This window comes from Acomys minous, assembly GCF_964271855.1.
Source record: "Acomys minous genome assembly, chromosome: 13".
Lineage (NCBI taxonomy): Eukaryota > Metazoa > Chordata > Mammalia > Rodentia > Muridae > Acomys > Acomys minous.
Genome location: NC_140495.1, coordinates 14989990 through 15007222, shown reverse-complemented (window position 1 = coordinate 15007222; position 17233 = coordinate 14989990). Strand labels below are relative to the sequence as shown.

General features: G+C 49.6%; 1 protein-coding gene across 1 annotated transcript in view; it reads right to left on the bottom strand.

Moving 5' to 3' along the window:
* The window catches only part of BSN (bassoon presynaptic cytomatrix protein), a 97239-nt gene that overhangs the window by 41741 nt on the left and 38265 nt on the right, over nucleotides 1–17233 (bottom strand). The window contains exon 2 of the mRNA XM_084752786.1: nucleotides 1951–2359. Within this exon, the coding sequence (XP_084608912.1) occupies nucleotides 1951–2359 (409 nt within the window). The remainder of the gene's footprint in view (nucleotides 1–1950; nucleotides 2360–17233) is intronic.

Below are 17233 nucleotides of genomic sequence, written 5' to 3'. Positions count from 1 at the left end.
TTGTTTCTAATCACAGATGCAATCGTCACGCGCTCGAGCGAGCATCGCCTCCTCAGGAAGCCTCCACATTCCAGGAGCAACTCCAAAAGCACTGAGTCATCGCCCCACACCAACGGCTCCTTCCCCGGAATCTCACACTTTCCTCCTGAAAACCACACATCCCACACCCACAGCACCTCACAGCATATATAGCCCCTGACCTGTTAACAATTATTCTCACTTATCTCCCCTCCTACACTATCCAAACAACTCCAGCTGCTGATAAATCCCAGGGGCTGCCTAGAGTAGCCTCTCTCTACCCTGTCCAAGGCGGTCTTTGGGGGGACAAGCAGACTTCTGTGGGTTACCCTGTGGGAGTGCAAGCATGCCAGAAGACCCACTCGGTGTATTTCAAAAGTGTGGTCCTAACTTAGCTAATCGATGGGAGTACCCAGCCCCTGGGTCACCAAAGGCTCTGTTGGGCATCCCACTCCAACACAGAGCATCCTGAACAAAGCCATGGTGAAGTTGTGGATGGATGGTCCTTTGGGGCAAAAAGAGGCTGACTGCATGGATACAGTCCTGTAGTACAGCTCTTTGTGAGAGGAGGATGCTGATACTCTTGCAAATGCTTGGTCTCCACCCCAACATTGGGGAGGACAGCCTAGTCCTTAGGCCCCTGGCACTGGAACACAGAGAGGCACCCTCTGTCCCGAGACCAGCTGGGGTGCACTTCCCAGACCCTCCTAGAAGTGTAATCCCCTTACATTGTGTCCCTCTCCAGGACTGTCAAGGAGAGAGGCAGGCCCAGGGCTAGGGAAACTTGACTCTCCTTGGAGGCAAACATAATCGCTAATGGAGTCGTACCCTTTGGGAGAAGTTGTCCCTAAGAATTTCTCTTTCTCCATCCAAGGCCTGCCCTCCCCCCCCCCACCCCCACCCCCAGGCTAAAATTAAACCAGTTAAAAAGCATTTTGTAAGCCAGGCGGGGTGGTGCACACCTTTAATCCCAGCACTCAAGAGGCAGAGGCGGCTGGTTGTCTGTGAGTTTGAGGCCAGCCGTGGTCTACAGAGTGAGCTCCAGGGTAGCAAGGTGTTACAGAGAGAAACCCTGTCTCGAAAAACCAAAAAGAAAAAGAAAAATTCTATTCTGAGGCTCTTTCTAACTTTGTGCATTAATCTTGTTTGTTTTGGTTTTTTAATATTTTTTCTTAAGATTTATTTAATTATTGTATATGAGTGCTTTATCTGCAGAAGAGGGCACCAGAACACATTAAAGATGGTTGTGAGCCACTATGTGGTTGCTGGGAATTGAACTCAGGACCTCTGGAAGAGCAGGCAGCGCTCTTAACCACTGAGCCATCTCTCCAGCCCCTTGTTTTGGTTTTATGATACAGGGTTTCCCTGTGTAGTCCTAGCTGTCCTGGAACTACTTTATAGATGAGACTGGCTTCGAACTCAGAGACCCTCCTGCCTCTGCTTCCTGAGCACTGGATTAAACGCCTGCGCCACCACTGCCAGGTTAAAAGTATTGACCATATTTTATATTGTTGAGTATGGCTGTTTTCCTGCACATATGTCTCTGTGCACCCTGTGTGGAGAGGGCATTGGGTTTCCGGGGACTGGAGTTCCAGATGATTAGGAGCCATTTAATGGGTGCTAGGAACTGAACCCCAGTCCTCTGGAAGAGCAGGTGGTGTTCTTAACTGCTGAGCCATTGCTCCAGCCTCTTCCAAGTTCTTAGGGTACAGGAATCTCTCAGGAGACATTGGGCCAGAACTTGTCCTCTGATTCTATATCTTGGAACCTGTACCCGCACCCCCACCCCCACCCCCACCCCCATCAGGGGTGCGTGGACACCAGTGGCTAAGGAAGATGGCCCCGATCAGGGTTGGTAGAAAGGAAGGAAGGGACCAGAGGAGAGATGCTGAAGAGGCTGTGGTCCAGCGCAGGTGGTTCAGAGGTAGTTACCTGGGTGAGGTGAGGGTTGGGGTTGAACCCACACTGGTTGCAGACCTTGCTGTGACACTGGGTGCAGGTGTTGAAGTTTGGCTGGCTGGAGGTCGATGTGAGGTCCGAGGTCTTGCATATAGGACACAGGGTGCTGCTGGGAAGGGGAGCAATCTGGGGGACGGAGTAGGGTGACGTGGGAGTGCTGCCTCTGTCCGGTGACACGGAGGGGGACCGTCCTGATCTCTGCGTCCTGCTGTCTACCTGCAGTGTCCTGCGGGGACCATCAGCCTCCTGGCCTGACGGGCCTTGGGCCCTTGTCTCTCGGGGGCTCTCTCGGCCAGGAGCGGTAGTGGAAGCTTGCTTTGGGGTTGGAGAAGTTGCTCTCTGGCTGACCAGGGGCTCCTTGGGGTCCAGTCTCCGGGAAACACTGAAATGACATTGAAAATGACTGTTAGAGACACGTCATATAGAAGTAGCTTACAGAGGTCTCCTCCAACCTAGAGGGACGCCAAGCCTGTCACGTCCTCTTTGTCTTGTACAGTGACATCACTGCAGTAGCCATTTCCTGGATCCTGTGCTAAAGCCCTGAGAAAGAGCAGACATGCAGTAGTGCACCTAACATGGGGTGGACTTGTTTGTCTGACACAGGGTCTCATGCAGCCCAGGCTGGCCTTGAATTCTCTCTGTAGCTAAGAATGGACCCTGAGCTTCTTTTTTTGTTTGTTTGTGTTTGTTTGTTTTTGTTTCAAGACAAGAGTTTCTCTGTGTAGCCTTAGCTGTCCTGGACTTGCTTTGTAGACTAGGCTAACCTCGAACTCACAGTGATCCACCTGCCTCTGCCTCCCAATTTGCTAAGATTAAAGGCATGTGCCACCACTGCCTGGCTGGACTCTGAACTTCTGATCACCCCCACCCCATTCCTCAAGAGCTGGGGTCATAGGCAGGCCCCACCGTACCCAACTTATGACGGCTGCGGACCAAGCCCAGGGCTTTTTGCATGCTAGGCAAGTATTCTACCAACTGAACTCACGGACTACACTTTTGAACTTTATTTTTATTTATGCATATGGGTGTTTTGCCTGTGCACAATTTGTGGCCATTGCCCACAAAGGCCAGAAGAGGACATTGGATCCTCTGGTTGTGAGAGCCCATGGGGGTAACTAGGAATCAAACCCAGGCCCTCGGGAAAAGCAGCTGCTACTCTTAACTGATGTGGTGGTTTGAAAAAGAATGATAAAGGCTCAGATACTTGAATGTCTAGTCACCAGGGAGTAGCACTATTTGAAAGGATTAGACGGATTAAGAGGTGTGGCCTTGCTGGAGGAAGTGTGTCACTGAGGGTGGACTTTGAGGTTTCAAGAGGCCACGCCAACCCCAGAGTTCCTCTCTCTGCCTGCAGATCAGGATGTCACTCTCAACTCTTCTCCAGCACCTGCCTCCACGCCACCGCGTTCCCTGCCATGGTAATGGACCGAACCTCGGAAGCTGTAAGCAAGCCCCCAGTTAAATGCTTTCTCTTATAATAGTTCCTGGGGTCCTAGGGTCTCCTCACAGCAATAGAACAGGGACTGAGGTAGCTGATGAACCATCTCCAGCCCAGGACAGCCCTGTTAAGAAGCCTCAAGGTGATGCCAATATGCTGCCCTGCCTATTCCTTCTAGAGACCCTCCAGCAAGCCTGGTGCTCTAAGGAGGCGGGATGCAATGCTATTTTTCCATTGGTGTAAGGCTGGGTGGGGTTTCAGAGCCACTGAAGGAAGCCCAATGCGCTGACACCGTGTCCACCCTGGTACAACCAGTCTGCAGAGCTGCTTGGTCCTTAAGGTAAAAGAAACATTCAGGCTAAACGTCAATTCCCTGAATTCCTTCTTTGAGCCGGCTTAAGTTTGTTTCAGTCAATTTACCTCTTTTCCAGTTTGAAAGAAGGTGAGCATAAAAAGTCAAAGACCAGGTTTCCTACTGTTGCAGAGCTTTTCAGACTGGCTTTGGCCTGTATTCCTTTGATGGCTGCTGACTGCAAAAGGACAGACCAGTTTGCGACACACTGGAGAGGTGTCACTTCTGTAGCCCAGGCTGGCCTCAAATCCATGACCTGTCTCCCACTGTGATTACAGGTGTGAACTATGACCTGGTCTCAAACCCATGGCCTGCCTCCCACTGTGACTATAGGTGTGAACTACGACCTGGCCTCAAACCCATGGCCTACCTCCCACTGTGATTACAGGTGTCAACTATGACCTGGCCTCAAACCCATGGCCTGCCTCCCACTGTGATTGCAGGTGTGAACTATGAGACCCAGCCTCAAACCCATGGCCTGCCTCCCACTATGATTACAGGTGTGAACTATGACCTGGCCTCAAACCCATGGCCTGCCTCCCACTGTGATTGCAGGTGTGAACTACCATGACCCGTGACTGGCTCAGGTTGACTTTTAAACTCTTTAGAAATCTCATCCACACTGAGGCAGGTGGATCGCTGTGAGTTCAAGGCCAGCCTGGCCTACAAAGTGAGTCCAGGACAGCCAAGGCTACATAGAGAGACCTTGTCTCGAAAAAAACAAACAAACAAACAAAAAGTAAACAAGGATGAGTGACTAGGTGAGCTCAGGAGGAGGGTTCGGGCGGGGCGATGGTAGGACTGGGTGCAGTCAGGAACATTCCACAAGCAGTTTGCTTAGCAACAGACTCACAGAACATAAAGACTCTAACCAGGCTGGCTTGCTTCCTCCCTCCCTCCCTCCCTCCCTCCCTCCTTCCCTCCCTCCTTCCTTCGTCTTTCTTTTGGTTGTTCACACTTAACTGACCTTTGTATTTATTCTAGGTCTTTGACCTCTTTTTGGTCCTATATATATACATCCACCCTTCAGACCATGGGCAGCGTGCAGTAGCATTCAGCTGAGAGGAAGCTATGAATGCAACACAACCCAAAATCATAAGCTTATTTAAAACATTTTGAGATTACTTTTTGTAAATTAGTGTGCATGTATGTGTCACTTGACTGATTGGTTCCTGAGTGAACCTTTTCATTTCTTTTCTTTCTTTTTTAAGCTTTTTCGAGACAGGGTTTCTCTGTGTAGGCTGTTTTGGCCTCGGACTCGCTTTGTAGAACAGGCTGGCCTTGAACTCACAGAGATCCTCCTGCCTCTGCCTCTCCCAAGAGCTGGGATTACAGACTTCCACTTAGCAGCCTGAGTGAACTTTTCTGATGACAACATGACATGACAATGTCAAAGGGCAGGACGTACCTTAGGCTCACAAGCTCTTATGAGGCAGGCCAGGTCTCCAGGTGTGCGTGCTGTTCCTCTTTACGCGTATACATATTTTATAAGTCTTATATTCTTTATGAATACCTACTCAATATTTAATTAAAATGAATTTTTCAAAAAGTAAATCAGACAGGGATTCAATCCCCTGGGAGCCTCCAGTCTAGATTGGAAACAGATGTGCAAGCAAATCCCTGCAAGACCTTCTGCCACTGTCATGAAGAAGATGAGGGGGCCTCTATGCTAGGCCTTAAAGGACAGGCTGCTCTCCCTGAGGAGGAACAGCAAGCTCGACAGGAGGAAGAATCCACACACAGGCTCCGAGGGAACGTGCTCAGTACAGGCAGAGGAAGTCGCAAGTATGTCAGATGCAAATCATTAGCACTCCCACCACCCAGAGCCGCTCCTGACAGCCTACTGTGTTGAATTACCTGAAGTAGTTGGGAAGCTCAAAATGAACGTGGGGGAGGGGCATGGAACAGCATGGGGGAGGGGTGTGGAACAGCAGGGCCTCTAGGGTTTCCCAACAGAGGAGCAATTGGGCTCTGTGTTACAGAGAGGATGATGAAGGTAGGGGATCCAGCGGGTAGAAAGCAAGCCTGGGAGACAGTCTACAGATTAGAGGGAGGAAAAATACCACCAAGGGCGTTGCTGTTCTTCACTAGAGGAATCCAGAGATGGAAGCCAGTCACGGGCAGGGAGTGCCAAAGCAAAACCCAAAGTTTGGGCTTGGTTGTGTTGAGGGTTGTGGGGAGCAGGAGAAATCTTACAGTTTGTCTCTAGGTAGTTTTATTTGAGTGAGTTCAGTTCACAAGCAATTCACAGGAACAGAAGTTACCCAGGGAGCGGTGGTCCAGGAAAGCAGGCAGGGTCCAACAGCATTCACAGACATGGGGGAAAGCCCAGAGACAGAGCAGGCAGAAAAAAGACAGAAGAAAATGACCCCATAAGGGCCGTGGTGGTGTACACTTTTAATCCTAGCACTTGGGAGGCAGAGGCAAGCGGATCACTGTGAGTTCGAGACCAGCCTGGTCTACAAAGTGAGTCCAGGCGACACAGAGAAATCCTGTCTCAAAAAACAAAAAACAAAAAAACAAAAAAACAAAAAAAAAAAGAAAAGAAAAAGAAAGAAAGAAAAAAAAAATGAACCCATAAGCCGGGCGTGGTGGCACATACCTTTAATCCCGGCACTCAGGAGGCAGAGGCAGGTGGATCTCTGTGAGTTTGAGGCCAGCCTGGTCTACTGAGTTCCAGGACAGCCGGAGCTACATAGTGAGACCTTATGTTGGAGGAAGGAAGGGAGGGAGGGAGGGAGGGAGGGAGGTAATGACCCCACAGGGTAGAGAGGCTCCCATATTAGAGAGCAGCCTTCACTCCCCCAAGCAGAGCTGAGTCTACACACCGGGACTGAGTTGCAGGAGCAAATGGCTACACCCATGAAGAGCATGCGCCATGCCATGAAAGCCTAAGATCTCCCCAAACCTAGTACAGTTCCCCAAACCTAGTATAGTTCCTCCTCCTGCTTGACAGAGGTGCCACCATGATAGAGCTCAGGGAGTCATGACTATCTGGTCACCAATCCCAAGACAACCGAAGTGGGACAGCCTGAGGACAGAGGAGGTAAGTCTCCAAGGAGGCCCACCTTCACAAACACATACAGAAGTCTCCACCAAAATATGACTGCTGGAAGCAAGGCGAAGGAAAGAGAGATGTCCACAAGCAAGGCAGTTCTGTCCATGAAAGACCTGGCCTTGGGGACACAGGACTCTAGTGACGCCCTCATCCTACCTGCAATCTTAGGCAGCCTGCATCTTGGGGACCACTAGAATAAGGATACCTTGCAAGGTAGAGAGATGGGTACCCATAAAAAACAAGGCACGGAAGGTCGGGCTAGAGGCAGGGGCAGATATGCGCAGTGGCTGGAAGCCAACAGAAACTAAAAGTGCCTGCATATATTTTTAGGTTTTTATCTTTTTTTTTTTTTTTTTTTTTTTTTGGTTTTTGAGACAGGGTTTCTCTGTGTAGCCTTGGTTGTCCTGGACTCTCTTTATAGACCAGACCAGCCTCAAACTCACAGTGATCCACCTGCCTCTGCCTCCCGAGCGCAGGGATTAAAGGCGTGCACCACCGTGCCCGGCTTGGGTTTTTATCTTATGTGCATCCATGCATATGTACTATGTGCACATCTGGTGTCCAAGAAGGCCAGAAGAGGGCATCAGATCTTCTGGAAGCTGGGTAAAGGATGGTTGTGAGCCACCACGTGGGTACTGGGAACTAAACCTGGGTCCTCTGCAAGAACGCCAAGTGCTCGAAGTCACTGAGCCATCCCTCCAGCTAGAACAGATAAATGCATTTTAAAGTTGGCAAAGAAAGGCCCAGGATATGAAAAAGGCTCAATTTTTATCAGCTTTCCTTCCTTTCAACATTTAGAGCTATTAACTGCTCACAAATAATTTTAACCTAATCCTGTTTGCCAAGGCAGGAAGGAACCGCTGCCTCCTTCCAGGAAGGGTACAAAGCCAAACAGCCCTCCTGTCCCTCACCAGGCCTACGTAGTTCTGTGGCTTTCTGTGCCTTCCATGCCACTGTTGGGTGACATGAGCCACAGTGCGCTGGTCAGAGAAGCAAAGGATGAATTCGTTCTAGTGACTGAAATATGCTGCCGCCACCAGGTCACCGCAGGCAACCGGGAAGACTGTGGCTGCCTGGTCCATGGGGGGGGGGGGGCAAGAACAGGAGAGGGAGGCCCTGCTAAGTCTGGAGTCTACAGGAAGGAAATACCAGTCGGAATGGAGCCAGGGTGGAGCCAGAGGGAAACCATGCTGTGGGCTCCACATGGCAGCATCTTGGCCTTGCCCCCACCGCCTCCAGCCCAACATTAAAAGAGAAATGGCGCATAGAGCAAGCCATCTCTGTCCTGCAGAAGGGAGAGACTTTAAGGAAGCTATAAGTCAGAGCAGCAGGAAGAACCCCACAGCTTCAAATAAGGTTTTCAAAAATTCATGGCTGACCTTTCAGTAATGGGCAATTACAACCAGGCAAACACTATGGGAGGACCCCCCACCTTTGGGGCCATCCCAGTGTTTTCTGTGCATGTGGGCAAAGGCTGCGGCCCGGCAATGGTGGGAGGCAGGGTGCAGCTCCTGCATTCTGGAGTGTTCCTCCGCCAGGAATGAATTCCAGTTTCCACACAAGGAAGCACCCTCAGAGGCTTCCCCTCTCCCTCTCCCTCTCCCTCTCCCTCTCCCTCTCCCTCTCCCTCTCCCCCTCCCCCTCCCTCCCTCCCTCTCTCTCTCTCTCTCTCTCTCTCTCTCTCTCTGTGATGTGATCTTGTCAATAAAATGTTTCTAGCCAGGCGGTGGTGGCGCACACCTTTAATCTCAGGAGGCAGAGGCAGGCCGATCGCTATGAGCTCGAGGCCAGCCTGGTCTACAAAGTGAGTCCAGGACAGCCAAGGCTACACAGAGAAACCCTGTCTCGAAAAACAAAATGTTTCTGAGTTCCCAACACATGAATACTTATCCACAATTATTGATAAAATGCCCCCAAATAGAAAGGTTTTTAACAGAGCCAGGCCTGGTGGTGCACACCTGTAATCCCAGCAGAGGCAGGCAGATTGCTGTGAGTTTCAGGCCAGCAAGGTCTACAAAGGGAGTCCAGGATAGCCAAGACTACACAGAGAAACCCTGACTTGAAAAAACGAAAACAAACAGAAAACGGAAAAAGAAAGGTTTTAACAGATGACCCATAGAAAATAAACATGAGGCTGGGAGTGAAGCTCAGTTTGTGGTGCGAGCCTGTAATCTCCGCGCTCTGTGCTTAGAGGCAGGAAGATCTGAGGTTCAAGGTCACCCTTGGCTACATCAGCAACTTGAGACTAGCCTGGGCTAAACAAAGAGAGGTGAGGGGACATAAATAAATAGTTTTCATATTCTCTACTGTGTTCCACCTTCTACCAAAGATGCGCCCTAGTTTAGAAGCCACCACGGAGAATTCTTAAATGCACAATTGTATTTTTTGGTATGGGTGTGTGTGTGTGTGTGTGTGTGTGCATGTGAGTGCATGTGTGTTGAATGCAGTACCTTCATAAGACAGAAGTGTGGTGGTTTGAATAAGAATGGCCCCCACAGGCCCCCATATTTGAATGCTTAGTCATCAGGGAGTGGCTCTATGGGAAGGCTTAGGAGGTGTGGCCTTGTTGGAGGAAGTGTGTCACTTGGTGTCTCCACAGAAATAGAACACTGACTAAGACAGGAAGTAACGGTGAGGAAAGGCCACTGCCTTCAATTAGGCACAAAGGTCATGACTTACTCCGTATGACGTGGGAGAAAACCAAGCCCTGAGACATGTCTGCAGTGATGCCCAGATTTTAGAGGGTCTCACTCAGAATTGCGTCAGACATACCTCAGGCCAAACTCATTCCCTGCCAGAAAGAAACCAGAGAGGCTCATGGAGTGCTTACCTTTGACCTTCCCTGAGTCCTATCCCTGACCCGGCTCTTCCTCCACCCCTTCCCCCAGCTACTGTAGCTTTCCCTGTCTGTGTGTGGGAAGCATCAATTGCCATGAGCTCCCTGCCACTTTGAAGGCTGTCTCTTGCTCCATGGTGCCTGTGACAGCATTGCCCTTTCCTGCAGGTTAGTGAGTGACAAATTCAAGGGCCTTAGCATGAGGACTGCTGTGCCACAGGCGTATCGTGGGTGTCTATAGTTGATCTCTAGAGATATTCATTCATTTATACAAAAAGATTCCATAGGAATCACATTCTCTGAGTCCTTGAGTGTTTGGCTGTATCTCTGTGATCTTCAACAACATCTTAGGGGACAGAGATCCTAAGGTGGGGCAGCTGCTCCTGTGGAGGAGAGCAATGGGTCAATCTGACTTTCTGCCTTTATTATATGTTACCTTTCTCCCTCCAGGTCAGTGGTTCTTTTTTTGTTTATTTGTTGTTTGTTATTTGTTATTTCAAGACAGGGTCTCTCTGTGTAGCCCTGGCTGTCCTGAACTCACTTTGTAGACCAGGCTGGCCTCGAACTCACAGCGATCCACCTGCCTCTGCCTCCCGAGCGCTGGGATTAAAGGTGTGCGCCACCACGCCCGGCCAGATCAGTGGTTTTTAACCTGTCCTGCACATCAGATATTTACATTACGATTCACAGCAGTAGCAAAATTACAGTTCTGAAGTAGCAAGGAAAATAACTTCATAGTTGGGGGTCACCACAGCATGAACTGTGTTAAAGCATCTCAGCGTCAGGAAGGTTGAGAACCACTGCCCTATAGAAACAAGGACTCTTTCTTCTCAACAGTTGGTGACTTCACCAAGATATGTTTGGGGGTTGAACAATCTGTTAGGGTTCAAACCCTGGACATATGGCTGCGGTGTCTACTGAACCTATCAAAGTGGACCTGGCCTCCAGGTTCTCCCAGCATCCCTCAGTTGCAGACTATGGCTGGCATGCCCTGCCCTCTATTCTGAACTCTCCAGCCATGGGGTTGGGCTGCCCCTCACCGAGAGGCTCATCCCTATATAATCCAGACCCTTTTGTACCTTTGGGTTCCTGGCTGCTGCCCCTGGCTCCCCGCTCTCCCCCTCTTCCCACACGACCCAGCTTAATTTGGTCAGGCCCACTCTGGACTCTCTCAGATGTGTCTGCCTCTGGCTGTGCTCTCTCATGTATCTGTGATAAACTCTCTCCTCTACCACACCTAGGAGCAGTCCTGTCCTGTCCTTTTTCTTTTTTTAATTCACATTCCAAGTCAATATTTCCTGAAATTGCATATGTCCTTTCAGACTAAGACATCAGTTGGGCCTAGTGGCACAAGCTTGTAATCTTAGTGACTCAGGAGGCTCACACACACACACACACACACACACACACACACACACACACACACACAAAGGCATTCTTTTGTTGTGGTTGTTTTTGAGGCAGGGTCTCACTATGTAGCCCTGGCTATCCTGGAGCTCCCTCTGTAGACCAGGTTGGCCCCAAACTCATAAGGAACCACCTGTCTCTGCCTCTCAAGTGCTGGGATTATAGGTGTGTGCAACTGCCCATTTAAACACGCATACACACACACACACACATTCTATTCATTTATTTTTGGTTTTCCAAGACAGGGCTTCTCTGTGTAGCCCTGGCTGTCCTGGACTAGCATTGTAGACCAGGCTGGCTTGAACTCACAGAGATTCCCCCTGCCTCTACCTCCTAAGTGTTGGGATTAAAGGTCTGTGTCACCACTGCCCAGCAAGAACCTCTTTTCTTTTTAATTTCAGGGTGTTGCCAGACCTCCTGGAACCCTCTGAGGGGTAACCATGGTGATTTAGCCATCAGCACACGGCCCGTCTACCACACTAGTCTCTAGGCACAAGCACATATCTGCACGCAAGCCTTGAGTGAAGCCTGGGAGCTCCTGGACAGCTGCATATGTTGCTGGATCTCCCCATGAGTTCACCAGAAGGCTAGCTAAGTGTTTCCACAGCACAATGCAAACCTGACGTCGGGTGTGAAGTCACCCCGAGGTCACCTTCCACGGGTGTTAGAGGGCAGAGTTGTCAACTTGCAGGACATTGTTGGTGTAGTTTCTGTTGTTCAGGACAGGATGAGAGCCCCCAAGAGGACATGGGTCCCCTGAACCTCTCAAGTGCAGTCCGTGATTGCAAGCTGAAGGCAGCAAGTTTCACGGCTTGTTTTAATTAATTGGCGGGGGAAAAAATGTAATTAGGCAAGGTTTGTAGAAATGGCCCTGCCAAGGATCCTTTCAGGTGACTTAGACAGAGATGGTTACATCATTCATCTATGACAAAGCTCTGGTTCGGCCAGTTAATTATTCATAACTTCCCAGAGGACGTGAGAGAAAGAATGGACTTTGTAACAATGTAGTGAAGAGCTGGTTTCTTTAGCAAGAACTTAGTGCTTTGGCTTTGCAGTCCAGTCTACGGGTCCTTTCCCTGGCTTTTCCCGACCTGCACAACAGCTCACCGGCTGTGGTGGCATCCAGGCAGACACAGTGCAGGTGGGCGCTCCTGCTGAGAGCTAAAAAGACCAGAGAGGAAGGAAGAGAGAGGACAGGCCAAACAGAGGCCCAGGCAGATGCAGCCTTGAAGAATTCTCCCTATGGCCTCCTAGGATGGCCCTGGTATAGACCACGGGAAGAAATGAAGGCGCAATCATCAGGAACTCCGTCTTTGGGGCACTGTTAAGTACTAAGTCTTGGGTGTTGACTCTTGTCTGGCACAGTGCCTCTGTGCCCAGAACTACAGCATACTGTCCATTTGAGACTTAAGGGTTCTGTTGTGAGTGAGTGGCCCCAGACACACCAGATATCACCTTGGACAGCTCTACCTGGATCATCTTAGCTAGCCCTGTCTCCACAGACTTCTGGGAGCCGTGGCTTCCAGAGTGACCAGGTCACGGAGCCACTTGCTCCTCTCGTAACTTCTACATAGCTGTGTTGGGATTCCACAGGAGCAGTCTTGGGCTGTGTAGTGTCCTAGTTTCCAGACCTGAGGGGAGAGGCTCCTAAAGCTAGGAAACTAATTAGGAGTCAGAAGTCATCATATAAAGCTGAGTCAGCTGTTCCCAGCTCCTGGCCACTGCAAATCCTACTAACAGCCCTTTACCAAAGGGACAGTGCTGCGTGAACCTCTTCAAATCCCCCCGCAACTGGGATGTCAGATAAGCATGTGAAATCTGTAAGCCTTCGTGACTATGGAGAAAGCCAGCCCCAGTGCCTGACCTGCTGTTGCCAAGAATGAAAAGCCAGGACTATGAACTAGAAACGCTTAACATTCTGCCTCACCTGCAGAGTCTGTGCTGAGAGACTCAGTGCCCAGGCGGTTCCCGGGGACCCCAGAATGTCTCCTCCACCCACAGAGATGCTCAGGGTCCCGCTTTACACTCAGTTCTGCCTGAGACGCAGAAAGGAAAACACGGCCAACAGCACAGTTGGAGGGATAACTTGGAGTTTGTATCCCTAACTCTTGAATAGGCTGAACATCTGTGATGCTTGGGGTAAGGTCCAGACCTAGAACGCCTTAGTGACTGATGCTACAAAGTCTGCTGTTTGGGACTTCCAGGAAAATGCTGCCTGCTCTGAGACCCCTTGACTTGGCCTCATGGGGAGTCAATAGAATTTTAAATCTGTATCTATTGACCTGTTCAGGGAGAGAAACAGCAGAGTAAAATTTACCTACCCCATGTTAAAAAGTTGTTCATTCTACATAATGGGAAGGGCATAAATATGAGCAAACTTAGGTATATAGTTATGAAATGCCATGAGCTGGGCAAGGTAGCCCATATCTGTACAGCAGTGTGAGCCTTGGCTACACAGTGAGTTTCCAGTTACCCATAAGCCTTGCCAAGAGAGGAAGGAAGGAAGCAAGTTAAAAGTTATAATGAAAGCCATTATTTTATACTATGTACAAAACAATAATAATTAAGTTAATAAAGGGCAAAAAGGAGTATCTCACCAAATCAAGGCCTCTTTTTGTTTGTTTGTTTGTTTGTTTTGACACAGAGTTCTCTGGGTAGGCCTGGCTGTCCTGGACTCACTCTTGCAGACCAGGCTAGCTTTGAACCCACAGCAATCCACCTGCCTCTGCCTCCCAAGTGCTGGGATTAAAGTTGTGCACCACCACACCCAGCCTGGCCTTTTGTTATTTTTTGTTTGTTTTTATTTAATATTAAATGAAATGGAAAGCTTACTAGCAATATTCCTGTTTCTTTTATTTTTGTAAGAAAGAGTAAGAAAAGAATTTGTCTGTGACTCAAAAAAAGTGCTAAAAAAATTAATTAGGGGATTGCTTACTGACTTTTTTTTTTTTTTAATTATTGGTTCTTAGTTTTAATTCTGAAAGGAGAGGGCTGTGAAGTGGCTTAGTGTGTAAAGGCACATGCCGCCAAGCATAAAGAGCTGAGTTCAATACCAGGGACCCTCATGATGGAAAGCAAAAACCAGCTTCAGAAAAGCTGTTCTCTAACCTCCACATGTATGCCGTACCAGGCACACGTGTACACCACACACACACACACACACACACACACACACACACACACACACTCTACCCACAATAAATAGAAATTAACAGCGGCAGAGAAAAGGCAACTCATGGACGCTGTCCTCTGACCCACACACACCACGGCACGTGCCTCCTCATATACATACACAGTAATACTTTTTAAAAGAGATAGTAGGTATCAAAGAGAAATAAAACTGGAGTTGGGGACTTAGCTCAGCATAGATCACTTGCCTAGCAAACGCAAGGCCCTGGGTTCGGTCCTCAGCTCTGAAAAAAAGAGAAATAAAATCTTTGCCTTGTCCAGTGGGTTTTTTGGGGGGAGGGGTCTCTCTGTGTAGTCTTGGCTGTCCTGGACTCTCTTTGTAGACCAGGCTGGCCTTGAACTCACAGAGATCCTCCTGCCTCTGCCTCCCGAGTGCTGGGACTAAAGGCATACACCACCAGCACCTGGCACCAGGCCTTTTTCAAGTAGATTTTCTGAGTAAAACTTCTGAGCAGGCGCTGTCATGACGTCTGTCCCAAGCTTTAGCATTTTCCCCCACAGTCACACCCAAGAGGAAGCCTTAAAGAGCCACACTAAGTGCTCACTCTTTTATTTCAGAAGCATCTCCAAGGCATTTGCCCACATCCTCCAAAGCCTCTACAGTGTGACTCCCAGTCTAGGCAGTTTCCTATTCCCACATTGCCTGAGGCCACACCTGACCCCACCCTGCCCCCTGCTCACCCTCCCTTCTCTTTCCATAAAGCCCTTTCCTCAAGACCCACTTTCATAGGCTCGGGAGATGGCTCCATGGACAAAGCTCTTGCTGTGCAAACGTGAGTGCTGCAGTGCAGATCCCAGAAGGCACATAAAAGCTGGATTGCATGGAGCCCTTTAGTAGTTTGTACTCCCAGCACTTGGGGACCCTTGGGGCAAGGTGGAGTGAGTCCCCAGGACTGGTGAGCTCCAGGATAAAAGCGTGACTGAGCCTCAGTAAAAAAGTGAAGAGCAGTCAAGAAATGCACATCACCTACATCAACGCTGGACCTCCACACATGTCAGAACAACGTGTACACATGTGCGTATACACACACACACACACACACACACACACACACACACACACACACACACAACCCTTAAACACTGGCTCAAGCCCTACAGGGGCATTTGCCATATTGCCCAGTCCTGGCTTCTGCTGTGTCTTCTTGCAGACTCCAGCAGCCTCCTGAAGGGAGGGCTCTTCATGGCTCGTGGCCCCTCTCTGGCCTCACCTGCACACATCATGATTATGGATGCCCACACAGGGCCGGTGCTAAGGAACTGTTGACTATAGGATGTAATTCTCTCAAGTCACTAAGAATATTTTTTTTTCAATACCATCTCAAAATGGTAAATGTGCTGGCTAGTTTTAGGTCAACTTGACACAAGCTAGAATCCTCAGCCTCAATTGAGAAAATGCCTTGGTAAGATCAGGCTGTAGGCAAGCCTGTAGGGGTTTTTTTCTTTTTTTCTTTCTTTCTTTCTCTCTCTTTTTTTTAAAATTTTTTCTTTTTTTATTTATTTTATGTTATTTTATTTTATTTTATTTTATTTTTGGCTTTTTGAGACAGGGTTTCTCTGTGTAGCCTTGGCTGTCCTGGACTCACTTTGTAGACCAGGCTGACCTCGAACTCACAGCGATCCGCCTGCCTCTGTCTCCCTAGTTCTGGGATTAGTAGGGGATTTTCTTAATTAGTGACTGACGGGGAAGGGCCCAGCCCATTGTGGGAGGTGCCACCTCTGAGATGGTGGACCTGGGTTCTATAAGAGAGGCTGAGCAAGCCACGGGGAGCAGGGGAGCAAGGCAGGAAGCAGCACCCATCCTGTGCTTTAGAGGTGGGTGCTGATGTGGAAGGATGAGCCAAATGAGCCCTTCCTCCCAGCTTGCTTTTGGCCATGGTGTTTCGCTGCAGCAATACTAACCCCAACTAGGACAGTAAAGGAGATGGAATTCAGCCAGAACAGCACCCCCTCTCCTACACAGCACCCAATACAACGCCAAAGGACATGTGCAGAGCCGCCACCTTCCGCCCGCCCATTGGTCCACGCACTGTCAGCCTCCGTGCAGAAGAACGGACATGGCCGTGGCTCGTTTCCCATTTTTCCAACTGTGCTGTCTTTCCTCTGTGATTTTCTGTTTTAGAAAATGAACTTATTTTTACATGTATAAGTGTTTTCCCTTTACCTATTTCTGTACACCATGTGCCTGTTTCCAAAGGACGTGGGAAGAAGGCGTCAGGCCCCCTGAAACTGGAACTTCACATGGTTTTATGTCTCCACGTTGGTGCTGGGAACCGAGCCCAGGTGCTCTGCAAGAGCAGTAGGTGCTTCTGAGCACTAAGCTATTGCTCCAGCCCGTTCTCCGTGGGTTTTCTTGCTTTTTGTGGTCTGAGGTAGTCAGACTGGCCTCAGATTCTCTATGTAGCCAAGGATGACCTTGAACTTCTGACCCTCCTGCCTCTACTATCCAAGTGCTGGATCTGTAGGTGTGTACCGGCATGCCTGGCTACGTGGGGCAGGAGAGTGTGAACCCAGAGCCTGGGGAAGGCAGGGAGAGTGCTGACTGAGCTGCAGCCCCATGCCTGCGCTTACAGTTCTGAGGTCCAACTGTGGCTCTAGGCTCTGGCCTTTCCTCTTCCCCACACTAGGAGGCCTAAGAGGGGCCAGGCCTTCATTTCTAGGTCCTCCCTGTGGATAGTGACCCCATCCGCACAGTGACTGGCTTCCTGTAAAAGATGCCTCCCCATCACTTCCCTACACCCCCACTTGCTATAGAGGTGGGGGTCTCATACTTCTCTCCCCTCCTGCTCAGCCTGCTACAGGGTAACTAAAGCTCTGCATGCCTGACTTAAGGTCAACACTCTCATTTAAGGACCCACCCTAACCGAGTGGCCCTCTCCCTGGCTGGCCAGCAGGGCTCTCTCCCTATTCCCTCTTTCCCAGGGTTCCTAGTCTGGGGAGCAGAGGTTCAGGGACATTTCTGTTTCTCCTTAACAT